This window comes from Labeo rohita, chromosome 7 (genome assembly GCF_022985175.1).
Source record: "Labeo rohita strain BAU-BD-2019 chromosome 7, IGBB_LRoh.1.0, whole genome shotgun sequence".
Lineage (NCBI taxonomy): Eukaryota > Metazoa > Chordata > Actinopteri > Cypriniformes > Cyprinidae > Labeo > Labeo rohita.
This window is the reverse complement of record NC_066875.1, coordinates 32,220,268-32,247,843: the sequence shown is the minus strand read 5'-3', so window position 1 is coordinate 32,247,843 and position 27,576 is coordinate 32,220,268. Positions and strand designations below refer to the sequence as shown.

Below are 27,576 nucleotides of genomic sequence, written 5' to 3'. Positions count from 1 at the left end.
AATGATGATAAAGAAATTTATAATGTTGCAAAAGATTTCTATTTTAGATAAATGCTGTTCTTCTGAACATTCTATCAAAGAAACCTGAAAAAATTACCTCAGCTGTTTCCAACATGTTTTCTTTTTTCTCTAAATAATCCTCCAACTTTTAATTTTATGAGACTAAGAGCTGATGGATTTTCTTGTGTACCACATGCACTTTATCACACCACCTACAACACACAAACATAAGCTAACAAGTATGCAAAGGACAGTGTTTGAAAAGAACTAACCAGTTAATACAGATTACAAAACTTTAAATCTATAGACCTATTGCTCTTAATGTACATTAAGATCAGCTATAACATATTTCCATCAGTCCCAAATGCTAAAGTGTTAAGGAGTAAAGTATATATAATATATACATATTACAAAATATATAATATACACATATAAATACTTTTAATACATATATTTTTTTTAAAAAAATAGCAGTTTCATTTATTTCACGCTGAATATCATAACATCAGGTTCTATTTTTATTTTCTTGGGCTTAATTCAAGTTTTAAGTATTTAAATGTATTTTTAGTTTACTTCTAAGAAATATGACGAACTTGAACACATCACATCCAGGCAAAGATAAGCTAAAAGCAACGCATTTTGGTCATCACTACTTCTGCTGCTGACAGATAAAACTAGTGTTGCCATCAGTGTTGGATGAACTGCTATTAAAATAGTCATAGTTTAAAACAGTTATGCTACAGTGAAGCTACTCATAACAAGATACAAAACTGCTTGCTACACTCTTTATTATTTACTATTTTACATATGGAGCATACATTTACAATAACTACACCATTAAAACTAAAAGCCACAGCAACTTCTGGTAACGTACATATTTTGGTAACTTACATATCTCTTCAAATGCAATTATAATGGACACAGAAGAGCTTAATATGCATTAGAGATACCCAGTAGGCCTAAAACGGTTAACTTTGCTGGTTTGTGCATTTGTACGCATGAACTGCTCAGCCACTGGAGGAAGACAACTCCCTGGTATGACTCATCCTGAACAAAGCATAATATCATATACATATATATATGTATATATATATATATTGTTTCGAAGTCTGAATGCAACAGGAAAACGTCTAGGAATGTGAGAACTTTTTAGACACATTAATTTTATGTATGTATGTATGTATGTATGTATTTACAATTTATTAATATGAGCAGTGATTATAGTATTAATTTATAGTGTTTTAGTATTTAAGTGTCAGAATCACCAAAACACAGAAGGCATTAAAGAGTGAATAAAAACGTTAGAACTGATTCAGTTCAAAGAATGTGAAGCAAGAATAAAATAACATGTGAATGATTCGTCTAAAAGAAAAGCCTTAAATTACAAGTCTTTTCAATTAAAGCTTTAACCCCGTGTTCGTTTACTGTACATTACGTGTACTGCTTACATTTGGGTACATTATTACCCAAACATGAAACGTCACGAGTGCACATTAAAACACTTCCTCTCAAATAATGAATATTAAAGAAGGTCTTCAGAGATTAGCAAATCAACTTTCACTCTTTTAGTGTCATGACAAAGGGGGCGGGAACAGTTACAAAACAAGTCCGTAACGCGGGAGTTTTCATAACACTGTTTTCAGAGGAAGTGTGTTGAATAACCTCACCCCCATAGACATGGATGCAGATAAAAGTGATGATATAAGTCTAAAGACGAAGCAACTTTTACAGGTGAGCTTGTGGTTCGCTCCCTTACTGAACGCTTTTCACTTCCACACTTTATAAAATACAACACGTGCCGATAACTAGTCAGTTTGTCATAAGTATCTTGACATGATCTGCACAAACATGTATGTGTACACTGTTCGTTTAGCGCCCTACGGTAGCTCGAATGCGTTTAATTCACATGTAATGTTATGGCTTTACACTTTACGCTTGTTTAACCCTGTTTAGGTTCGCTATGACACCGACATAATTACCACCAAGTACTTTTTCACCACATTCAACTGCATGTTGTCTCTCCCGACGACGAGATGAGAATAACCGGTTTATATTGATTTAATATCGGTGCACAGAACGACAGCGACAAACTCTACTTTTAAAAGAAAATAAAATTAATCACTGTAACCGTCGAATAAAAACCGACTCGGTCAGTGTTGTAGTGGTTGTGTGTTTTATCGTTAAAATACAAGGACGTTTATTACATTTTCAAACACTCCTTACAGTTCAAATAATTGATTAGCGCCCCCTGTCGGCCGCGGCGCTCATAAACGCTGCTGGTCGTTAACGTCAAATAATTTTTTTTAAACTGTAACTTGGTATTTTTAGGAGATGACACCGCCTCAGGATCCCGGAATGGACGGAACCGTGCGTCGGACATCCCGGCGAATCAAAGAGAAACAAAACCAAGAAAAGAAACAAACTTTAACCCCTAAATGTCTGACATTTACGTCTGAGGTGAAACGACCTCCCTTATGGAACATTTTAGTTCTAGCTGTAATTATGAACGTGTATATTGACTATTACATATTGTTTTTAGAAAAATGACGATGAGGAAGAAGAAAATATTCAAAAGACAAAAGTAAAGCGCGATAAGAAATCTCTTCCAGTAAGTACAAACACTGCATCATCACCTCAAAATGTCTGACATTTACATTCTAGCTGCATGTATGAACGTGTATATTCACTATTACATATTGTTTTTAGAAAAATGACAATGAGGAAGAAGAAAATATTCAAAAGACAAAAGTGAAGCGCGATAAGAAATCTCTTCCAGTAAGTACAAACACTGCATGATCACCTCAAAGTGCTGACTTTCCATCTGAATGGCAGAATTCACCTTTTCTTTGTCACATTAAACAGGGTTACCGCAAGGATTTGTCTGAATATGAGCTGGAGCGACTGGAGAACATCAGACAGAACCAGGCCTTCCTCAATTCCCTCAAGTTACCTGAGGTAAAACTTTGCAGTGAGGCAGGAGAGTCGTTTTTTTATTACTTTGTTCCTTTGGCTTTTACCTTTTTTTCCACATTAAAACTTGACTTTATGACAATAATTGATTAGTACTTTGATACTTGTTTGCAGATTTCTGAAGCTCTGAGACCCAAGCCGAAACCTACACAGAAAGGCCTGAAAAGGTAACTTTAAGTAGAAACTATTCACAATGGTACAATGAAAATGTTTACAATAAATGATACAAAGAATATTATGTATTTAAATATAATAGCGTAATAACATACGCAGTTGAAGTCAAAAGTTACATACACCTTGCAGAATCTGCAAAATGTAAATTATTTTACCAAAATAAGAGGAATCGTACAAACGCTGTTCTTCAGAAAGATACTTCAGGTCTTTCAGAAAGAAACATAATGCATTAAGAGCCAGGATTGTAAACTTTTGAACAGAATGAAGACTTTACGTTTTTCTTATTTTGCCTAAATATCATATGTTTTCATTTAATACTTCCCTTCAGAAGCTACAGAAGCTACTTACATGTTTCCCAGAAGATCAAATAAGTTAAATTTACCCTGATCTTCAAATTCAAAAAGTTTTCACCCGCCAGTTCTTAATGCATTGTGTTTCCTTCTGAAGCATCAGTGAGTGTTTGAACCTTCTGTAATAGTTGCATATGAGTCCCTCAGTTGTCCTCAGTGTGAAAAGATGGATCTCAAAATCATACATCATTGTTGGAAAGGGTACAAATAAACAATAATGCTGAAAAACCAAAGAATTTATGGGAAGGATTTTTTTTTGAACAGTTCAGGACAAACAAGGGACTCATGAACAACTATCACTAAAAAAAAAACACACACAGCTGTGGATTATTCAGGTAACAACACAGTATTAAGAATCAAGTGTTTCTTAAACTTTTGAACAGGTTTGTTTTTATAAATTCAGCTGTTATTTTCTCTTGTGAACTATATGTAAACATCTTTTTTGTGAAATTTCTTATTCAGGTCAGTGGTAAATAAAAAAAATAACATGCAATTTTTATGATCCCTCTTATTTTCCCGCTATTTGCAGATTCTGTGAGGTGTATTTAAACTTTTGACTTTAACTGTATATAATATCATGAATAGTAATATGTTTAGGTGCTTTTGATGGTCAAACTATCTAACTAAGGAGAGTCCTTTTTTTTAGGGAGAAAACAGAAACAGAGCTGCTCCCTGTTCGCAAGTCTCTGCGGTTACAGAATAAGGGTCCTCAGACAAATGTTACTCTAGAAATGACCCCTTATACAGACAGAGAGCCTGTAAGTCACTGACATGCATCTAGAGTGTAGAGTGTGTGTTTTAATTCAACTATGAAATTATTGAACCTGCAATTAAACTAATGTGTCTTACTTCAGGAAGAAAAAGCAAAAATAGCCCCAGGACCGATACCACTCGATCCAATCAACCTGGATGAAGATGTCAGTCTGCCTGATGATTTGATAAATCTCTGGAACGAAGTCAGTGTTTACATGCACAAAACATTTTTATATTTCCCTGAATTTGGTCATATTATAAAAAACTTGTGCATCACCCGAAACTGTATTATGTCTTCTATAGGACGCATTAAAACAAGAAACAGAAACATCAGATTTGAAATCGTGAGTAATTTACCATAAAAAGAGAGAGTTTACCTATACATGTCATTTTGATATCTCATCAGTTTCAGATAAGGTTTCATCTTGTACTAATTAGTAGTCATTTTCCTTACTTGCATGATGGTCATGTATTGCATATAATGTGTAAACTCAAAATTTGTTTTCAGGTATCAGCAAATGCTGCAGAGGTTATCTATCGATGACAGTTGTGTGGTGAAAGTTGTGAAAGATCGGGTCTGTTCAGCAGCTTTTCACCCCTCCTCTTCCAACTTGCTCATGGCAGCAGGAGACAAGTCGGGCCACCTGGGACTCTGGAAGCCGGTGAGATAACAGTGGACTGGTGTGATAAAAAGGAGAGAAGTTTGTGAAAGTTGGAAAGTGGCAATGTGATAAAGTGACTAATGGCTATTCCAGATTTTCTCCGCTTTGCTCGTAATAATGTACAATGTTAACTGTGTTTCCCTCAGGATGCTAAATGGGGCGATGATGGTGTAATCTACTTTGAACCCCACTCTCGTCCAATTACCAGCATGGCCTTCACATCTCACCCTTGCAACCTTATCACAATAAGCTATGATGGCTCTGCACGCAGCATGGACGTGGAGAAAGCTGTGTTTGATGAGGTGAAAATTACAGCCAGACTTTCAAATGTTTACACTGGCCATACATGTTTATTGTGTGATAATAAGATATGTATAAGATATGATTTTTAATATTTTTTTTAAAGATGTCTCTTTTACTCACGAAGCCTGCGTTTTTGTTTTTTTTGATCCAAAGTACAGCAAAAACAGTAACATTTTAAAATATTTGTACTATTTAAAATAACTGTTTTCTATTTGAATATATTTTAAAATGTAATTTATTTCTGTGAATAAATATAAATTAATATTTTTATTTAGCAAGGATGCTTTAAATTGATCAAAAGTAATGATAAAGACATTTATAATGTTACAAAAGGTTTCTATTTCAGATAAATGCTATTCTTGTTTCAATTCATCAAAGAAACCTGAAAGCATTCTACTCCTATTCTTCAAAATCATCATCATAATAATAATAATAATAAATGTAGCAGCAAATCAGAATATTAGAATGATTTCTAATATTCTAGAATCATGTGACTGGAGTAATGATGCTAAAAATTCAGCTTTGAAATCACTGGAATAAATTACATTTTAAAATATATTCAAATAGGAAACGGTTGTTTTAAATAGTTTTTTTTCTTTCTTTCTTTTTTTTTGTCTTTTATTCAGCAAGAATGCTTTAAAAGGACAGTAAATGTATTCATAATGTTACAAAATATTTACATTCTAATTAAATGTTTTTTAAAAATAGAAGTACAAATTATTAAACAGCAACATTTATAATAAATGTTTCTTATGCACTTGGTGAGCAAGAGGGATTTCTTTCAGAAACATAAATGTAAACATTTGCATCTAAATGGTGATGAATTGACAAAAGTTAAGTCAAAAAAAAAAACATTGAAAAACATATCACAATATTGTCTTTACAGTATTTTTCATCAAATAAATGCATCCTTGGTGATCATAAGAAACTTTTTAAAATAAATTATTCACTTTTGTCTGCCAGTGTAGGTAAAATAAGGGTACACAATTAAATATACATACATATTTAAAAGTCTATAAAACCAGACAATAACCATTATGGTACCGATATATTGTGCATCCCTAACAACTCAGTGTGTAAATGACAAAAATTACATATTGGATTGCCTGCAAGATTAAAAAATAGAAAAGTGACAAAGTATCTATTTTTAGAAACATCTGTAATAGAATGTGTTTTTGGAAATATTGGAATCATTAAAAAAAGTAATTTGTTGTATTACTGTTAAATCCTCTTACCATCAAATGTCCAGTTTTAAATCCTGATTTTTTTTTTTTTTTTCCTCATGACAACTTACAAATGTACAACTTTATGTACAACACTTCACAAATAATAGCTCTTTTTTTTTTGTACTCAGGTGTATCGCTCACACTTTGGCCTTAAAAGTTTTGACTTTTTGTCAGCTGACTACTCCACTTTACTACTTGGTGAATGGAATGGGGATGTTGCTGTTGTTGATCGTAGAACTCCTGAGTAAGACCGAAATGTCAACATAAATGTTGAAGCTAAATAAACCACAGAAATATATTTATTTACATCATAAATAATAAAGAAAACATTTGATTGCAGGACATCATATGAATCTCTGTACACCATGGCTGCAAATCCTCTACGCAGTGTTCACATCCATCCTGTGCAACAACATTACTTTGTAGTGGCAGAGAGCAGGTATGACATGACACTTCTTAACTAGAATAATGCTTGGGGGAAAAAGTTAATTTTAACTAAATAATTATCAACATGATGTTGCCGCGTAAATAAGCACATACCCAGCAGATTGAAGGATATTGTGTTTTTCTTTCTTCTTTTAGTTTTGTGAACATTTATGACTTGCGCCATTTGAAAAGAAGAAATAACAGAGCTGTTGGTGAACTCAGCGGTCACAGCCGCAGCGTCTCCAGTGCCTTTTTCTCCCCAGTGACAGGGAACAGAGTTCTGACCACTTGTATGGACAACAAAATCAGGTACTCAGAGATAGCAAGTGTAACTGCTAGAAGTGCTTGTATTAAATCTTGAAATGTCCCTCCAATATCTCTTGCAAAGGTACCAGTAGAGGGTGCCAGAGCATCATGGCTATGATGATATTCTAAGCCAGAATAGGTTGTGTTGGCTTTGTATGTGAGTTTTTCTTATTAGCTACTAAAAGTTGTAAAGTTGTCTTGCATTGTCTTACAATAATTGGAAATGGCTTCCATTTTCCAAACCGCTTATCCTCTGTAGGGCTGTGGGGATGCTGGAGCCTACAGAATTGGAAATGCATTCAAATTTGTACTACAAATGTTTTTATTAGCCTTTTTTGTGATTTTTGTTTCAGGGTATTCGACACTTCCCAAATGGATGGCAGGACTCCTGTACTAAAATCAATTACGTAAGTATGGGTGTTACCATGTGTGATCTGGGACCACAAAACCAGTCATAAGGGTCAGTTTTTTAAATTGAGATGTATACATCACCTGAAAGCTGAATAAATAAGCTTTCCATTGATTTATGGTTTGTTAGGATAGGGCAGTATTTGGCCGAGATACAACTTTTTGAATCAAAATATTGAGAAAATCGCCTTTAAAGTTGTCCAAATTAGGTTCTTAGGAATGCATATTACTAATCAGAAATTAAGTTTTGAGATATTTATGGTAGGAGATTTACAAAGTATCTTCATGGAGCATGATCTTTACCTAACATCCTAAAGATCTTTGGCATAAGAGAAAAATGTATCATTTTGACCCATACAATGTATTGTTGGCTATTGCTACAAATACACCAGTGCGACTTATGACTCTGTCATCATCAGTTCTTTTGGAGTTTCTATTGATCAAAGAATCTTGAAAAATAAATAGTATCCTTTCCACAAAAATATTACTTAGCACAACTTGTCAACATTGATAATAAGAAATGTGTCTTAAGCAGCAAATCAGCATATTAAAATGATTTTCGAAGTTTGCATTTAACCAAATTTAAAATACATGAAAATGTAAAAAAAAAAAAAAGTTATAATACTATTTCACAATATTACAGTGCTATATTTTTACAAACACTACAATACAGACCTGTTTATTATTCAAAACTTTATATAACGTGAACAGGGCTGCAGAAATAGTCAAATAACATGTAAAGCAATGCCGTAACTAAATGAACACAAAATATTCTGTTACTACTGGTGCATATATCATTCATTCATTTTACTGAGACCAGATTTGTAGATTATTCCATAAAATTGAATTTGATTTGTTGAATTCATATAAAACAAAGGTTTTTGTTAAATCATTTTTTTCTAATAACTTTATTAGAGGTGTCCACTGTAATAGCCTGTTCAATTCTTTCAATTTAGGCACAACATGCAAACGGGTCGGTGGCTGTCCAAGCTAAGTGCAGTGTGGGACCCGAAGCAGCAAGAATGTTTTGTGATTGGCAGCATGGACAGGCCTCGCCGAATCCAGGTATATCACGAGAGCGGGCACCTTCTTCACACTTTTCAAAACATGGACCACCTGACCACGGTGTGCCCTATCACAGCATTCCACCCAAGCAGGAACATTCTGCTTGGAGGCAATTCAAGTGGGAGGCTGCACGTATTTACTGACTGTTGCATCAACTAGAAAATATCAATTTCTTTACCCAATTTGTTTATTTCAGCTTACCTTTTTTGTACACAACAGCATTTGCTTGTTATTTTATATAAAATATGCTGTTTGTTTGTGTTCCTGTAACATTAAATATGTAATATTAAAGATGATATAAACTCTTGAATAAGCTTATCTGAGTCACTTTTTTTTTCTTTTTTTTTTTTTTCTTCCAAAAATGTCATTTGGTACAGTAACTGAACTTAGATTGTGATTTATACCTGTTAAATTTTTTTTTTTTTTTTAATTCTTTATATATAACGTTTTTATCCTAAATTCACTTACAAACCAAGTTTATAGTCCAATCTAAAAGTCATTTGAGCACACTGTCCATCAAATCATTAATTTCAATACACAAACTTACAAAAATAACTTCAAAAAAACAAGTTTATTTAAGAATCTACAGAGTTACCTTGAGAAACAGCTTACTATGAATGTGACACAGGCTTTCTCTCTTTTAATTATACCAGAACTCAAACAGTCAGTGATGAAAGAGGCTCATCATAAGTAATTAGTTGGCTTTTTCAAAGTGCAAAATAAATAGCAAATCAATACAACAGAACAGTAATTCTCCACTCACAGGTTGCTAAACCAAACTTTAGATGAAGTTTAGTTCTGGCAACAGTAGTGGTGCTCAGGAATGGGCAGCGTATGGTCCTGTACCAGACGAAGAACAGTAACTTTGGTACACGGGGCCCAGGTACACGCTCACTCTTTCTTTCTTTCTTTCTTTCTTTCTTTCTTTCTTTCTTTCTTTCTTTCTTTCTTTCTTTCTTTCTTTCTTTATTTATTTATTTATTTATTTATTTATTTTTTTTTTTTTACCCACACAAGACTATCTCATGCAGATATCCAACCATTTACATGGGCCTTGCATGTTTTTTTTTGTTTGTTTTGTTTTACACTAGGAGTCTCTGTGTGTTTCTAAGAGTTACTGTAAGTAAAGGCAATATAAATGAAAATAAGTTAACAGACCGCTCTGAGGTACCAAACCGATGAAGGCCACAAGGCTGCATGCACCTGCTATTCCCATATTCCCAACCAAAATTAGATTTGGAGGATAGTGTGCATGTGTATGCTCCTGCATTATATGATGCTAATGTATCGGGTATTAATGTAACCATGTGATCCGCAACATACTAAAAATACAGCGTCGATGTTTGTTCGCGCTGGAAGGAGTCAAAGGACTCTTCACAAAACTATCGGTCCGTTTCATTAAAGACTGGACCGGAGTGGCTACCCCATGAGATCAACCCCAGGAGGTCAAGATGGCCTCCAACTACTGCTCATGAATAACTTCAAAAAAGTAAGCAGTGGTTCTCATGGAGGAACATCTCAATCAGCTCATGGTTGATGAGTGCCAGCACAGGCCATTTGTTATTTTAACATTTATTCAGCTTGACTTTAATTCAAACTGTTTTTATGCTGTACTGTAGTTTCCCACATCCTTCCCGAAGTTATAATAGTCAAGTTCCTGGATGGCCACCTCAGAGAGCTTGGTTAGATTTGGCGCATCATTATTTTCCATATTCTCCGGTGCTGTAAAATTGAAGTTCTCATCCTCATAGTCCTCATGGGGCTCCATGTCTGGTGGGCCATCTGTATCAAAAAATCAAAAACAGACAATTATAAGTTTTTACTGCCATGTTAGAGAATGTTACTCAGACACTGTTGGGTTCTTCTCACCTTGTCCATCTGGAGAGACGTCCATTCCATGTTTGACCTTCATGTGTCTGCTAAGATTTCCCTTCAGGTTAAATTTACTCGAGCAGTATGCACACTTGAAGGGTTTACTTCCTGCATGCAGGTGCATGTGGCCCAGGAGGTTGTACATTCGGTTAAATGATTTTCCACACACCTGTGGAAAACAAATCAAAAGAGCTTTACAAACCTGACTGAGAAAGTGTCACACAGAGATGTGTGATGAATTTGAAGTTTTACCTTGCACTTAAAGGGTTTCACAGGCAGGTGTACGATCATGTGAGTTTTGAGGGTCTGTTTCTGGACAAAAGATTTGAAGCACACGTGACACTGGAACGGCCGGACACTGGCGTGGATTAACATGTGCCTCTTTAAGTTTGCAGACAATGTAAACTCTCGGGCACATACGTCACACTTAAACCCTTTTGTTCCCTGGTAAAAAACAAAAAACAAGCACAAACAGAAATAAAGAAACTGTACATTTGAAATAATTTAGAATTTTATATCAGCGGTAGATAATTAGTCTGAAAAATCAGGATGTCTATGAAATATATTGCATATTACTATAATGCAGTGTTTACACAGTGTTTAAAGTACTAATGCTGGCTACATAGATCTTGAGCTATAATAGAAATTGCCCTCAGGAAAATAGCTGGGAGTGAGATTGAGAAGGAAGAGAAAATGGAGGGTGAGAATGGAGAAGAGATGCCTTGACCAGTTAATCAGTGAATAAGAAAGTCATGCATAGAGTGCTGTGATATGTATACATATACACCGATCAGGCATAACATTATGACCACTGACAGGTGAAGTGAGTAACACTTATTATCTCTTCATCACAGCACCAGTTAGTGGGTGGGATATATTAGGCAGCAAGTGAACATTTTGTCCTCAAAGTTGATGTGTTAGAATGAGGAGAAATGGGCAAGCGTAAGGATTTGAGCAGGTTTGACAAGGGCCAAATTGTGATGGCTAGACGACTGGGTCAGAGCATCTCCAAAACTGCAACTCTTGTGGACTGTACCCAGGTATCCTATCAAAAGTGGTCCAAAAAAGGAACAGTGGTGAACCAGCGACATGGGTGGCCAAGGCTCACTGATGCACTTGAGGAAGCAACAGCTGGCCCGTGTGGTCTGATCCAACAGACGGTACTGTAGCTCAAACTGCTCAAGAGATAATGCTGATGGAAAGACGTTAGAATACACAGTGCATCGCAGTTTGTTGCATATGGGGATAGCAGCAGGATAATGCGCCCTGCCACAAAGCAAAAATAGTTCAGGAATGGTTTTTGGAGCATGAGTTGTTGAGGTGTTGACTTGGCCTCCAAATTCCCCAGATCTCAATCCAATCGAGCATCTGTGGAATGTGCTGAATAAACAAGTCTGATCCATGGAGGCCCCACCTTGCAACTTAATAATTCATTAATATTAATTCATTTCATCAATATAGTGCTTTTCTAAGCACTCAAAGTGCTTTACATTGTAAGGGGGTATCTCCTCAGCCACCACCAGTGCACAGCATCCACCTGGATGATGCGACGGCAGCTATAGTGCACCAGAACGCCCACCACACACCAGCTTATTTGTGGAGAGGAGACAGAGTGATGAAGCCAATCAGTATATGGAGATTGTTAGAAGGCCATGATAGTCAGAGGCCAATGGGCACATTTGGCCAGGATGGCAAGGTCACACTTTTGCTCTTTTTGAAAGATTTTCTGAAATTTTTTATGACCACAGAGAGTCAGGACCTCAGTTAAACATCTCATCCAAAGGATGTTTGTTGACAGTGTAGTATCTATATACTGTCATATAGGGCCCATCACTATACTGGGGCCCTACGACCCACATAGACCACAGGGAGAGCACCCCCTGCTAGCCTTACTGGCATCTCTTCCAGCAGCAGTTTTCTCATGAGGTCTCCCATCCAGGTACTGACCGGGCTCAACCCTGCTTAGCTTCAGTGGGCAACCAGTCTTGGGCTACAGGGTTATATGGCTGCCGGCTGCCTTGCAGGAATTAAAGGATCTGCTGCTAACATCTTGTTGCCAGATACCACAGCACACCTTCAGGGGTTTAGTGGAATCCATGCCTCGACAGGTCAGGGCTGTTTTGGCAGCAAAAGGGGACCAACACAATATTAGGAAGGTGGTCATAATGCTATGCCTGATCTGTGTATGTATATGTACACAACATTATATTGTACAATATAAAAGATAAATATTCCTTTTGAAATAATGAAAGGAGGAGGACTTCTGGAATGCTGATTAGATTAAAAATGTTAGACAATAGTTGAAAAAGTTAAAATCAATGAGTTCGAATCATTGGTTGAGTCTAAAAATTAAGTAAACTCAGACCACACTCCGTAAACAAAGGGTTAATCCCATACAGGATTACATTTTCGCTTGTGGGGGAAAAGAGGGATCTCCCCTGAGGGTCCCCGGGATTTTTACTGGAGAGAACCGTCCCAGAACATGACTTCTTTCGAGGTGGCCCAATGCAGTAAACTGTACTGGGGCCCCGGAAAACATAGTGAAAACGCTGCTAGATGACTAAACTGTAAATAGGCAAAATTATTCAGTAAAGCTAATATGAATAATTAAAACAATGGCTGATAAAGTACTGAAATAAAATAAATGTAGGATGTGACCTCACCATGGCAAACATACATAGTTTTTCAAAAGCACACTATTACTCACTGTACCTTGGTAGCACGGGCCTGAGGCTTGTTTGTCTTGTGTGTGAGGGAGTGTTGGCGTAGCTGATGCAGCTGAAGAAACTGCAGGCCACACTGACTGCAGGAAAAGGAGCGCTGCGTTTGGTGCTTCAGCAGGTGATTCTGCAGCTGGCTGCGGTAGGCGAACGACTTGTTGCACTGGCTACACTGGAAGGTGGAAGGTCCTTGGTGGCTGACCTGATGACGCTTCAAGTGGGCATAGGTTGGAAACTCCATGCCGCACTGTGAGCAAACGTGGCAGCGACCTCGTTCATGCTTTACTTCGTGAGCACGGAGTTCACTGGGGTATGCAAAACCACGGCGACAAAAACGGCAACTGTAGGGCTTAACGTCGGTGTGCTGCAGCATGTGCCGCTTCAGGTGGCTGGTCTGGGTGAAGCCCTTCTTGCACACGGTGCACTTGTGTGGCCGCGTGCCCTGATGCGTCAGCAGGTGCGTCTGTAGGTGGCTGGGCTGCTTGAAGAGTTTGCCGCAGTGAGGACACGCGTGTGGCTTGATGCCATTGTGGCCCAGGATGTGCGTGACCAGATTGTACTTGGAGGTGTACGACTTCTCACACATGCGGCACTTCCAGCGCTTTAGGCCCTCGCCGACATCCACGCAGTACGACTCGTTGATCTGGATGTTGATGTCCAGTCGGTCGATTCGTCGGCCACGGGGTGCCTCTCCTTCCACCGGCTCTGTCCAGAACATCCCCTCGCTGTTCTCATCGAAATCTCCAACTCCTTCCATCTCGCCACCTTCATAGCCGACCTCGCTTGGCTGAAAGTAGCTGCTAATTTCCTCGCTGCCAGTTCCTGCTTTCCCCATGCCATTTCTCCCATTGTCCCTGTCCTCAGTTACCTCATCTACTCCTTTTTCATGCGTGTGGCCCCGATTGCGTGGGGGTACCTCATGAGGTGCGTGACTGTGGCCATGGGAATGAGGATGTAGATGTGGATCGGGTGGAGGATGCGTAGTTTTGGGGTCTCGGACACAGGTGGAGCAGCAGTTGTTGGGTTGGGCTTTGGGCAAGACCCTGTAGCTAGATGGATCAACCATCTGCATGCCTTCTCTGGACACCATGTTGTTCATCATGTGAGTGCAGGAGGGCAAACCTGGGGTCACGGCCTCTCCTTTAACATGCAGTGCCATGTCTTGGTGCCCTACAGGGGGTTTGCTGTTCTCGGGTTGCCCCTGCCACCTTCTCTCAGCACAGCTGGAGTGCATGTGCCCATCCTCGCCCAAATTCTCCCCAAGGTAGTCGCCGTTGGCGCCTATGAGCTGGTCAGCGTACTCGTAGTCCATTCTCTCACCTGGTGGAGCGGGGGACTCTTTGGGGTCTCCGGTGTAAAAGCCGTTGGGAGCGATGGTGGCGCCAAAGACCTCGTTCTGGGAGATGAGTCCCAACACAGCAGCTTGGGCCAGTGACAGGACCACCACAGGGTCTGTCTGTGTCCCTGCGTCCATCTGCTGGTGCATGGCCTCAGAGTAACATCTGACCAGCCGCTGTGTCTTCTCCTCCTGTAAAGCACACACACAAACACATGTAGATTAGTTTAGTAGGCCTACACGCTCAGTTTATTTGTTCGAAACTACCCAAGATAATTTGGATATTACTACGGAAAAACACTATGGAAGCATTAGAAATGTGGTAAATTTTTATTCAACTTTTTAATTGAATTTGATGTTATGATTATTTAAATATGTTTTAAACATATTTAACTCAGAAATCAAAATTCCCTTGATCTTTTGACATAAGAGGTCATTGTACTATAAAAACCTGTAACTCAAAACTTTCTTGTTAGTCTAAAAACTGGTTATATTGAAACCAAAACGACAGGATATAGAATGTGCCACTTTATGATGTAATAGCGTGGCTGAACATCGCCTCGGCAGAACATCGCCTCTGCCTGTTTAGCCCCGCCCACTGATTTGTGCATGTAATGTAAATAACGAGAGAGGCAAATGCAGGTCTATGCAGCAGATAAAGATGGCTCCAAAGAAAACAAGATGCCGTGCAGTACCAATTTGTGGAAAAAGTCTTTGCATTCCATTCCTTCTGATCCCAACATTAGGAAAAACATTAGGTTGAACTTTATTTTTACAAAGTTCCAGACTGCATCATCTATGAAGGATGTAGGCTGTCAAACATACATAACTCTTAGCTACTCAGAGCAGTGGGCGTTTACTTCTGAGGGCAGAAGCGTCAGACAGCATCAGCTCTCAAACAGAGCGTTCCAATGAGGAGGTTTAAAACAGGACAGAAAATAGCCTATTACTTCTAAATTATGATGTTTTAATGTAAAAATATTGATAACATTATAAGGGGACCTCAGAGAACAGTAAAAAAAAAAAAATGTGACCTTGGACCACAAAACCAGTCATAAGGGTCAGTTTTTTGACATTGAGATTTACGCATCAAGCAAGCTTTCCATTGATGTATGGTTTGTTAAAATAGGACATTTGGCCGAGATACAACTATTTGAAAATCTGAGGGTGCAAAAAAATCGAAATATTGAAAAAAAAAGTTTAAAGTTGTTCAAATTAAGTTCTTAGCAATGCATATTACTAATAAAAAATTAAGTTTTGATATATTTACGGTAAGAAAATTTACAAAATATCTTCAAGGAACATGATCTTTACTTAATATCCTAATGATTTTTGGCACAAAAGAAAAATCAATAATTTTGACCCATACAATGTATTTTTGGCTATTGCTACAAATACACCCATGCTACTTAAGACTTGTTTTGTGGTCCAGGGTCACAAATAATGTTAAAAAAAAGGCAGTTCATGACTCCTTTAATAAACAATAATATATATATATATATATATATATATATTTTTTTAATTAATTAATTAATTTATTTATTTTATTTTATTTTTTTTTTGTAATGCTCATTTCGGCACTTATATAATAGTTAATGACTACACCTAGGTGCACAGACATATTTGTTTAGAAGTTAAAGCCTGTCAGACCAACTTCTGAAAATGAGCATCTGTCAAACTTGAAAAAATCCTGAGTGGCCTAACTCGTTACCTAATATAATCTTTGTCTGATATAAGCATAGTGGAATCACAAACAACCAGCCTAAAAAATCTGCTTTTAACAGATGATTTACTTATCTTCGGCTGCTATCATAAACATCAGCATGTACATACAAACTGTAAACTTCTATCTTCGTACATCTGTGATTATCTTAATGTCAGTAACCTAAAAAGTAAGGATGTTGTGGCTACTTGAACAACATTGAACTAAACTGCATTAGTGGTACCAAACAAATGAGTTACAAACGCTCCCTTAATCTGGCATAGTTTATAAAAGAAGCACCATCCCATTCTCACAAAACTGGCTAAACCAGTGTTTGGCTGTGCAAACTGACAATTGCAATACTATTTGATGCCACTAGTAGTACAAAAAATACACTTCCAGGGGCTTAAAATGATTGTTCACCCAAAATTAAAAATTCTGTTTTTATTTACTCACCCTCATGTCGTTCCAAACCTGTATTACTTTGAAGAATGTTGATACCCAAACATTTGTGGTTACTACTGACTTCTAATGTATGGACTATTTAAAAAATGCTTTAAAATATCTTCTTTTATTTTCCACACAAGAAAGCAAATCTAAAATCAAAAATGACATGAGGATAAGTATGATAAAACCACATTCCTTCAGACAGATGACCCTTTTTAAGGAGTATTCCACACCTTAAGAAAGCGTCATGCAAATAATGTAAAGTGATTATGTAATGATAATTGTGCTAGTAGGCATTTTCAAGAGCAACTGTATTTTTAAGATCTTAAAACAGACAGGGAGAAGGAAAAGAAACAGCAGGGAGAATGAGTGAGTTAAGAGAAGAAGAAAGAGAGAGGGAGGGGCAGAGAGTGGTTGGATGAGTGAGTGAAAGCAAGAGAGAGAGAATGAGAAAGAAATAGAGATTGAAAAATTGAAAAGGAACATGAAGGAGAGTGTAATAGAGACAAAGACTAAAAGCAGCTGATGAATTTTAAAACTGAGCAAATAATAAAAACATTATGTTAATTAAAACAACAAGCAATCAAATACATAAAAGAAATATTCCGAGCCATTTGATCAGGCTACTAAACTGAACACACACACACACATAAACAAACAATCTGCTAAACAAACTGAGCCCTCAGAGGGCATTAGAGCAGTTGCGAGGTGAACTCACCACATTTTTCTTGGTCTGTGGCTTCAGGTGTTTGAGAGATCTCATCCTGAGGCAGAGTCACAGGTTCGAATTCACCCGCTGCCCTCCCCTTCATACATTATATGTTGTCTGTACCAGAACAGACACTCTCTCCTCTGTGTTTCTTGCACTCTCTCTCTGTTCTCTGTGTATGTGTGCTCTCTTTTTCCTCTCTCACTCTATTTCTCTCTCTGCCTTCCCCTCCCCCACTCCCCTCTCTCTTTTTCTGTCTGTCTCTCTCTCTCTGGCGCAAGCAAGCATACACACATACACGGTGCTCTTTTCCCTCACTCCCTCCCCCTCTTTTTCATTCTTTTTCATTCCTTCTTTCGTTCTCTCTCTCTGTCCCTTCTTGATACTCTCTCCAACTGTCTCACTCAGACGTTCTCTCTTGTGAAACATGTTTGAAAACACAAGCATTCATGCTGTAAAACGATTATGATCTCTACCATAAACATATATGGATACATGTACATTGCAGCAAGCACACAAAGAGAAAATGTACTTGACAGTGTAAAAACAGCGTATATGCACACCACATTCTAGGCAGGCTGGCAGAACAGAGGATGAGCAAACGTACATCTGAGAGAGTCTGTGCCAGACGAAGACCTTTTGGCCTGTGCGCTGAGAAACGGGCGTTCAGCAATTCTCTCTGTTTAAATGCTCTGTGTGATGTGCATTTATGGTCTTACATACGAGTAACCATTTAAACCGTGTCAGGCTGGTATGAAGCATTTAAGCTTTGCTGTTCTTCATAAGCCATACACACTTTCCATTCATACATCCAAATGATACTTATAAGCACACACAAAAACAAACCATTCATTCACAATACAGAAGAAAAGATCTTATGCTACTTTCGTTACATCGCAACTTTAACAAACAAACTTGGTATGGACAAATAACAAAATATATATTTAAACAAATACGCAAGGTATGAGAGGCTATGCAATATCAGTTTGCATTATTTAGCTGAATAATTCTAAATAACTATAATTATGAAAATTAATATGCACCCACATTCATGGAAACAAGGGGAAAACAAATCCGTGTGAATTGTTTGTAAAGCCATTCTTACCAAGTCACAATTTATGTAAGAATGTTTTTATGAATCACTCATCCACACAAGTTCATTCTGCCCTGTTTCATGAATGGGTCCCATTGTTGATAAGTGATTAAAGTTCATTTATAACTGTGGGATGTAATTACACCTTATTGCTACGTTCATTTGCAATTACTGAGTGGGTGTTGATTTTAATTGGATTTAAGATTAGTAGATATACTTCCATATAAAATGGCTGAGAAAGAGAAGGATTGTGAAAGAAGAGAAAATGGAGGGATGAGCGAGGAGAAGAGAAGCCTTTACTAGTGAGGGAGGGATGTATTGTGAGTGAGCAAATGGTGAGAGAGCAATAGAGGGAGAGAGGGGAGGAGATAAAGAGAACAGGAGAGGGAGGGGAGAGAGAGGAGGGAGGGGGAAAAGAGAGAAAGATGCAGAAAGAGAGAAATGGGAAAGGACAGAGAAAGAGAGAATCACAGCAGAAGGGAAGGATGAAAGAAAAAAACTAAGAAAACAGAATTAGGAAAGTTAAGTCAGTTTGAATGTGTGTTGTGGGGGTATTAAAGGAATCAAGTGAAAAAGAAAGAAAAAAGAATTCAAACCGTTGGGGGAAGGGAAGGAAGAGAGAGAATCAGGAGAAGGAGAAAGATTGAAAGGGTCTCCCCTGAGAAACTTCTGCACATCTCAGAGTAAGGGATTTTGGTACAAAGTTATGAATAATAATATTATGAAATATGCAAAAAAGTTGCATAATATTCCGAAAAGATAATCGGAAGATGCAAATCAGGTGTGGGCAATGCTTTGATTATAGAAGTATATGCAGTACCCATGAATGTGTTGATGAATAAGGAAGCATAAACCATAATGCTGCATTTCTACCTTACAAAGTCAAAACAGCAACTATGGCAAAACTAGAACTGACAAAACGGAATATACATTTTCAAACTGCATTCAAACTTGAGTCAAACATGACAAATAGGACCTGATTTTGGCTAATAACGTCCTTTTGTAAACTGTGAAAGCACTGGCAAAAGGAAAGATAAAGTTGAGGTCGAAAGGTTACATCCCCCTTTCAGAATCATTCAAATAAGAGGGATCATACAAAATGCATGTTATTGTTTATTTAGCACTGTCCTGAATGAGATATTTCACATTAAAGATGTTTACATATAGTCCACAAGTGAAAAAAATAGTTGAATTTATAAAAATGACCCGGTTCAAAAGTTTACATCCCCTTGTTTCTTAATACAGTGTGCTTTTCTGATTGATCCACAGCTGTTTTTTTTTCCTTTGTTTGACCTAAACTGCACGCTGTTCTTCAGTAAAATCCTTCAGGTCCCACAAATTCTTTGGTTTTCCAGCATTTTTTGTGTATTTAAACCCTTTCCAACAATGACTGTAGGATTGTGATATCCATCTTTTCACACTGAGGTCAACTGAGGGACTATGCAACTATTACAGAAAAAAAAAAAACATGCATTAAGAGCTGGGGGTGAAAACTTTTTATACATTTTTCTAATTTTGCCTAAATGTCATATTTTTTCATTTAGCACTGCCCCTCAGAGGTTACAGACGATAGTTACATGTTTCCCAGAAGACAAAATAAGTTAAATTTACCCTGATCTTCAAATTCAGAAAGTTTTCACGCCCCCGGCTCTTAATGCATTGTGTTTCCTTCTGGAGCATCAGTGAGCATTTGAACCTTCTGTAATAGTTGCATATGAGTCCCTCAGTTGTCCTCAATGTGAAAAGATGGATCTCAAAATAATACAGTCATTGTTGGAAAGAGTTAAAATACACAAAAAGGCTAAAAAAACAAAGAATTTGTGGGACCTGAAGGATTTTTCTGAAGAACAGAGGACAGTTTAACTGTTCAAGACAAACAAGGGACTCATGAACAACTATCACTAAACAAAAACACAGCTGTGCTTCATTCAGACAAGAACACAGTACTAAGAATCAAGGGGATGTACATTTTTGAACCGGGTCCTTTTTATAAATTCAACTATTACTTTCTCTTGTGGACGACATGTAAACATCTTTTTTGTGAAATATCTTTTTCAGGTCAGTACTAAATAAACGCATAGCATAGCATAGCATAACAACAGTATTTTGTATGATCCCTCTTATTTTGATAAAATAATTAACATTTTTAATCATTCTGAAAGGAGGATGTAAACTTTTGACCTGAACTGTAACTAATAAAACTAAAACACAAACAGACTCTACAACCCTAATGCACTACTAGCCACCAAAACTCTCTTAAATAAACAGGATAAAACAATCTCTGCACTAAAATAGGGTCCATTGCTCATCTGAAACCAAGGTCTGGTGATCTGAACTTGTATATTCTAGAGAGCTCACACATCATGACTTTTTTTAAGTAGTAGTCTGTGATATTTAATACAAGGCTTTGTGGCAACCTGCAGCAGCACTTCAAAACAACTTCAAAAAAATTCCATTACAAATGGAAACTAATGGCCCGAGACAGAAAAAAATTACGTTTTACAATCTGTACTTTTTTGAAACCAAACAAACATACAGTTTAAAGGGATAGTTCACCCAAAAATGAAAATTCTGTCATGTCCTTCATGTCTTTCCAAACACGTAAGACCTTTGATTACCTCTGGTACAGAAACTAAGATATTTTTGGATGAAACCTGAGATCGTTAAAATAGTCCACGTTGTGGTTCAACCTTAATTTTATGAAGCTACTTCATTTAACAGTTTCTTCCCTTCTGCATAAGTCTTTGCCACGTGTTCACGAGAGTACCACAATGCATGTGCGTGGTGCTGCTGGTGCAGGAGTCGGTGTTCTGACATAGAACCCGGATGCACTGCGCCTTGTTTAAAAGCAGAGGAATGCACACGTCTTAGTACTCTTGTGAAAGCACATCAAAAACTGACACGGAAAAGAAGAAATTGTTGAATAAAGCTGTTATTTTTGTTTTCTTTGCACACAAAAAGTATTCTCACAGCTTCATACAATTATGGTTGAACAACTGATGTCACAGGGACCAATATAACAATGTCCTTACTACCTTTCTGGGCCTTGCATGTGGTAGTGGCGTTGCTGTCTATGCAGGGTCCGAAAGCTCTCAGATTTCATCAAAAATATCTTAATTTGTGTTCCGAAGATGAACGAAGGTCTTACGGGTTTTTAACAACATAAGTAATTAATGACAGAATTTTCATTTTTGGGTGAACTATCCCTTAAACTCTTCCTTTATTTACTTTTACATAATATCTGCACAAAAAAAACTTGTGTCAGCTCTTCAGTATCACTAAACACAGGTTTTAAAAATCATTTGTGCTATTTTTATTTTGCAATTGTCTTTGTTGTCTCAAACGTACAACTAATATAGATGCTAGCCACATACACACAGAAGCTATTTTTGATATGCCACACAGAGAGAGATGCTCACTGCATGAGTTTTTAGAGTACTGCCACAAAGGTACAGCAAGTAGCTGGAGTAATACCCAGATAAAGAACATTGTGGCATGATTCACTAGACTATGTTTCCAACAGCATCTAGGTCAATCAAGTCTAATGCTGCGCTATAGACACATCACATGATAAGGTTTACATTCGAACAGAGCAAGAAAATCATACCATGTCGCAAGGTCTTTAAAGAGTCAGTGATTATCATTAGTCAGCAATGTCTTGGCTGTAAACTGTGCCCAATATTTTTATATAAAAAACATTGTTCTGTCCAAGCCAATGCATCTTAAGTTGAGCTACTTTTATAAAGACTGTTAGATTTGTGAAGGTTAAAATGGTAATAAACATGAAGCTATAACAACAAAAGTTAACATAACGACAACTATCAATATACAAGCGTCCAATGGCCAATAACATTCTGGGGTGTGTTTCCCAAAAGCATTGTTAGCCAACTATGGTGGCAAGTTCCACTGAACTCTATCCACCTTATTCTTTAACCTGGAAGTAAGCTTATTGTGAGACTTTCAGTTCATTAGCCCCTATAGGGAAATAACAAGAATAACACAAATGTTTGCACTACAAACCAGTATGTTCATAATTAAGATAACACATTAAAATAATGTTACCACACACCAATTTGCAATATCAAGCAACAAAACCAGCTGTTTTGTACAGCTAAAAATAGCTGGACGCAGATGAGACCGGAAGCCAGACCCATAAAATGGGCCACTCGAAAAAGGTGGACTGGTAACGACGGAACTTACGACCATAGTTGCTTTTGGGAAACGCACCCCAGGTCGGTGGATTCTGACTGGCTGTAAACGTTTTCATCGTTCATCAGATGTAAACATCATTCTGAAAGTAATTCCACAATATCGTTTCTGTGTTGTTATCATCGTAACAGTTAGTTATCGTCCATCGTGTGAACAGGCCTTTAACGACTCGGACGAACGATAATGTTTGATAACATTTTCCATTTGATGAAGGACATAAAAGTCAGTCAGAATCCACTCGACTTGGATTGCTGGTGCTTTTAAAGCAGCAGGTGAGGTAACTGCAGCATTCGCATATAGTCGTTTTTCCTGAACGTGGAGGTCATGCCTGACTCTTAACCAGTAGGATGCTTTGCTTTTCCAGTCTCCAGCGTTTCTAATCAAATTAGCGTATATTCCAAGCTGATGATCTAGTGTTAAACCTATGCAAATGTTTTTAAAAAGCACAAGGCTCCATAGCCCCATCACTTTGCAATGTTGCAATGACCTTCATTTGTAAGTGCCTCACTCCCCAAAGTTTACTGAGTGTGTAGATGACACGAAGCTGCCGACGTTAACTACATTAAAAACAAATGGGCGCTATTTGAATGGGTTCCTACGGAGACCGGAGCAGAAGAGCATCCAATGGACCTTTCTCACATTTCCGGGTTTCTCATAGCGGAAGTCGTCACAGTTGGGTAAAATCCAAGAGCAGTGAATGGGAGAGTACCACAAATATATATTTTTGCATTCACATTTGCTCAAATAGCAAAAGAAAAACCACACGATAGCGTTTTCACGACTTTCAATTAAAGGAAAAAAAATGAGAGAAACTGATATCAGCAGTCAGAAGAGAGAACAATGTCAAATTTACCGTCCCTTCCATAGACGCGGCATTACAAACACCCTCGCATAGCGTAAACCATTTTTTTGTAACATGATGAAAAGGAGGTACAATACAAATTACAGTCTTATAAATGCACATACATATTTTTAAAAATCAAAATATAAAAAAGTTTAAAGGATTTATGATGATGATGACCGTTAAAACGCGTCATCACGGGCTTGTGAAAATGGTCCATCGGAAGTTAGAATTCGTAACGGCAGCGCTCATCGTTTTCTCAGGAAAAAAGGTCTATAATGAGCAGAACATAATCGGCCGTTGGTATAGGCACTAATGTAGCTGTTACATAGTTGTAAACGTTATGCTGTGTGGTAATATAATTTTTGTTATAGTTAAATCTTTACAGTTGCCATTCTTGGTATGAACCTTAAGTAGGTGTAGTTATTGACCTTTGCTGATAACTTCAAAACCGCCATATTGGTCCATTAACCATACGCTTAATAAAAATATACGTCAACAAACGTCTGGACAACGTCGGCCTCAAAAGTCAGGTTTAAAAAGCATGCTTCATGCAAGGTGAGTCTGAACACTTGATGCATAAACTGTCATCCACATAGAAAAAGTTGAAACTGTGATGCTGATACTCAGATGATCTGAAGATGATGTGTGACGATGATGCACCTGACCTGCGGTCAGAGATGTCGACAAGCATTCGCAGTGATTATAAAGGAGACCGTAACATCTCACTCTCAATCTCTCATTTAAAATAAATATGGCAACGAATACCCTTGAAGTACAACAGATGCCAATTAACTAGCCAGCTAGCTACATCTTAAAACGCAGCCACATTCTTCAGCATCAACAGCTACATTCCATCGAAATGTAAAGAGTTGAAAAAAGAAACTTAAGAGAGGGAAACTTGAATCCAGACTGCATGAGGATGGGCCTGTCTTAAGTTTTGCTCCGGTCATACAGGGAGCTAGGCTAACTGAAGGCGACTGTGGCCTGCTCTATTCGTTTATGCGGCTCTTTTTCACTCCCTCCATTCCCCTCCCGACGCCATCTGTTTGTGCCATGAGAGAATGTGGAAGTAAAAAAGAAAAGGCGACATTTTGGCTCTATAAAAATGACCCACATACTGAATCGCTCTCTCGGAAATACGAGCGCAAATCGTAATGTAGATGTCAGATGAAAAGCGGAAATGTAAATATCAGCATCCAGTTCAGAGTGCACATTATTTTTGAGGCCAGTTAGACAGAAATCGGTGAGTTTCGCTGGGATAGACAGTGGGACAGCCGGGTTTTTTTCGGGGGCTACACGATCAGTTTCGTTTTCTGTTTTTATGGTAATAATGAACGGACCGTTGTCGAACTTACCACGCTCCAAAAATCGGGTGTATACGTAGAAAACACTTTGGAAGATTTGAATGTCGCTTTCTAGTTTGAATTGTTGCTGGTCTGGTTCTCTGTGTTCGGCAGGAAGGAAGGAAGGAAGAAGGGAATGAGAGAAAGAGTGACGTGAACGAATAAACAGCCCGGGCTCCTCCTCGCTGTCACAAGTAAATGATGGAGCTCGTGGCCACAAAATATTTGCCTTTACCCTCATTCGATTGCAAATATTGGCAACGCAAACAATTATATTTGCAGACGAAAACTGACAGAATGTGAGAAATCTGATTTCTTTAAATCACATGCCTTTCAAAGCACAGAATGTATAGATTTTAATCTTAAAGCATGACGCTTATCCTGTATCTGTGTTCAACGTGCACTTTTGTTTGGGGTAATTTATATAAATTAGAGGACTTATTCAAATAACGGACGTTAGAGGACGCTGTTGTTTCACTTGCCTTATTTACGCATCTCTAGCGTAACCTGGGTAGTTTCTTACACTAACAGAAGAGGTCGCTCTGTCCTTATCTACAATGAATCACTTCATGAGGTCAGTTGATGACAAAATCTGAGTGTTTACATTCAAGTACATTAGTGTATCAAATCTAAATGTAAAAAAGGCTAGCTAGCAGCTATCACTGATGCTAAACAGGGCTGAGCCTGATCACTACCTGGATGGGAGACCTCCTGGGGAATGCTGTTATTGTTGCCCAAAGAAGGGTGTTTGGCATGAGGGGGTCCTATTATGCAACCCTGGTCAATTTGCATACTGTCCATTGTCAGTCATGAGCTTCTAAATTATTCTCAAATTCACAGGTGGTGGTAAAAGAGCCATTTAAAAAAGCTGGAAATTGTAGCAAGTGTAAAGTGCTGTAATACAGGCTTCCAAAGTTGGCCATTATTGGCCAAATTACATGCTTGGACAGGGATTTAGGTGTGACAGTGAAACAGTACAAAGTATGGGTTTAGTGGAAGAATAAATGTGCATTAATGATTGTGGATCATGTGCTTGTGGAAAAGGTCATAATCAGAATAATTGAGGTAAAGGCGTCTCACATGTATATCAGACATTTAACTTATCATACAAGCGTTTAATTCTGCAAAGGATTTGTATAGTGTTTCATAAAATTTTCACAATATAATTTGTTATATAATTAATATGATATAATTTGTTCAATTGACATGGGTTTGTTTTTTTCTGCTGCATTCCCCCTTAAGTTATTGCTCATAGTTTGTGCTACTCTGAACTAAGATAGAGTTCTGTTTCTTTGCATTGCATCATGTCCCCTCAACATCTGTGACCAGTGGAACTCCAAGCTGTGTGAAATTTTATTAGGCTTCAAGTGTTCCCGTCCCATTGGGGCGCACCTGGAATGAGTAATCGGCGTGAACCAAAATGTCCCCCCGAATGTAGGAATTATAATATACACCTCGATTTGTATCTGTGCACAAACACATACGCACAACAACAGGTGGTTACTGTGCAATAATCCAAAACATTGTTTCAGCTCTTGACATCTGAATGTGTGAAAGAAGCCTTTCTCCTTCTATGGGTGTGTATCCACACCCACAGCGGGGTGTGTATAGATCCAGTGGGAGAGATTAGCCTGAGAGTTTCTGGCTGTAATTCAGTGCTGAGTGAATCATAAAAAGAACATGCACACACACAACACACAGAGTACATGTACTCTCCCACATTCAGCAACACTCCACCCCCTGTGTACAAAGTGAATGGAGCGGCATTCAGCGTTAGGTTGACAGGTCTGTATTAGCCCAGTTCCCATCATGCAGAGCTGGCGTAGTGTTTTAGGACAAGACCCTCATTAGTATCGGGCCTGGGCATACTGAGTGGAACTAATGATGAGAAGTGAGGTCTAAAACGGCACTTCATGTCCTGACTGGTCTTTTATTAGGGTCAGTGCTACTTTCATTTCAGACATCCGGAAAGATGTTTTTTATTCTGTCAAGATGCTCAGTTATACTTGTTTAAAACTAAGCTGTTACTGACAGAAAAATTGGAATCAGTTTGATGAGCCGGTATAGAAAGGTCAAGGCATTGACTTTAAACATCCTGCTCAGAGTTTCTGTCTTTCTCTCCTTCTCACAGTCTCCCACCCCCCATCCCTTTTTCTTTCACTGTTTCACTCACTTGATTCCTGTTTTGTTGCTCTGAGAGATGAGGTAACGGTCTCTAGAGCACTATCCATTCTCATTCAATTCTCATTCAAATATGTCTTGCAAATAAGCCTGAACGACCCAAAAAGTATCCTCTTAACAGAAAACAAGCAGATACTTGGATTTAGAGTTGCATTCCTAGTAATGAGATTAACAGCATTGTTTTTACTCTGAAATACCAACATTTTTTTGTACACAGACTAACAAAACTGTGTTATGACAGCTCATTATTTTTGAGAGTTTGCTGCATAAGAATGGTCGGGTCATCATTAGTCTGTTTTCCTTGTTTTAATGTTTACAAGAATGCAACTGACCCACATAGACTCAACGAAGGCCTGTAACTGACATAACTGTCGAGTTTCATTTTGATAAGAACTTCGATATGAAACTGTTTTAGTATTTTCTACGTCCTTTCTTAGTTTATTCCAAGGTTATTGAAATAAGTATCAAACTATTTTC

At 37.8% G+C, this 27,576-nt stretch overlaps 2 protein-coding genes across 4 annotated transcripts; one reads left to right on the top strand and one right to left on the bottom strand.

The window, feature by feature from the left end:
• Positions 1-1,594: 1,594 nt before the first annotated feature.
• Positions 1,595-8,929, top strand: wdr76 (WD repeat domain 76). Of its 2 annotated transcripts, XM_051115039.1 has the most exons (16): positions 1,595-1,731; positions 2,329-2,457; positions 2,540-2,608; positions 2,707-2,775; positions 2,863-2,955; positions 3,085-3,137; positions 4,141-4,252; positions 4,349-4,450; positions 4,551-4,591; positions 4,756-4,909; positions 5,056-5,211; positions 6,567-6,682; positions 6,779-6,877; positions 7,021-7,173; positions 7,524-7,577; positions 8,535-8,929. In XM_051115039.1, exons 1-16 carry the CDS (start codon positions 1,678-1,680, stop codon positions 8,800-8,802), a joined length of 1,722 nt encoding a protein of 573 aa, XP_050970996.1. In that variant the 5' UTR covers positions 1,595-1,677; the 3' UTR covers positions 8,803-8,929. The 2 variants fall into 2 exon arrangements, with proteins under 2 accessions (XP_050970996.1, XP_050970997.1); XM_051115040.1 differs by lacking the exon at positions 2,707-2,775.
• A 266-nt stretch (positions 8,930-9,195) lies between these two features.
• On the bottom strand, positions 9,196-25,082 carry znf710b (zinc finger protein 710b). Of its 2 annotated transcripts, none has more exons than XM_051115037.1 (5): positions 24,931-25,082; positions 13,228-14,763; positions 10,768-10,959; positions 10,513-10,684; positions 9,196-10,425 (listed from the first exon to the last, which is right to left on the bottom strand). In XM_051115037.1, exons 2-5 carry the CDS (start codon positions 14,719-14,721, stop codon positions 10,247-10,249), a joined length of 2,037 nt encoding a protein of 678 aa, XP_050970994.1. In that variant the 5' UTR covers positions 14,722-14,763; positions 24,931-25,082; the 3' UTR covers positions 9,196-10,246. The 2 variants fall into 2 exon arrangements, with proteins under 2 accessions (XP_050970994.1, XP_050970993.1); XM_051115036.1 differs by lacking the exon at positions 24,931-25,082 and adding an exon at positions 17,439-19,622.
• Positions 25,083-27,576: the final 2,494 nt, after the last annotated feature.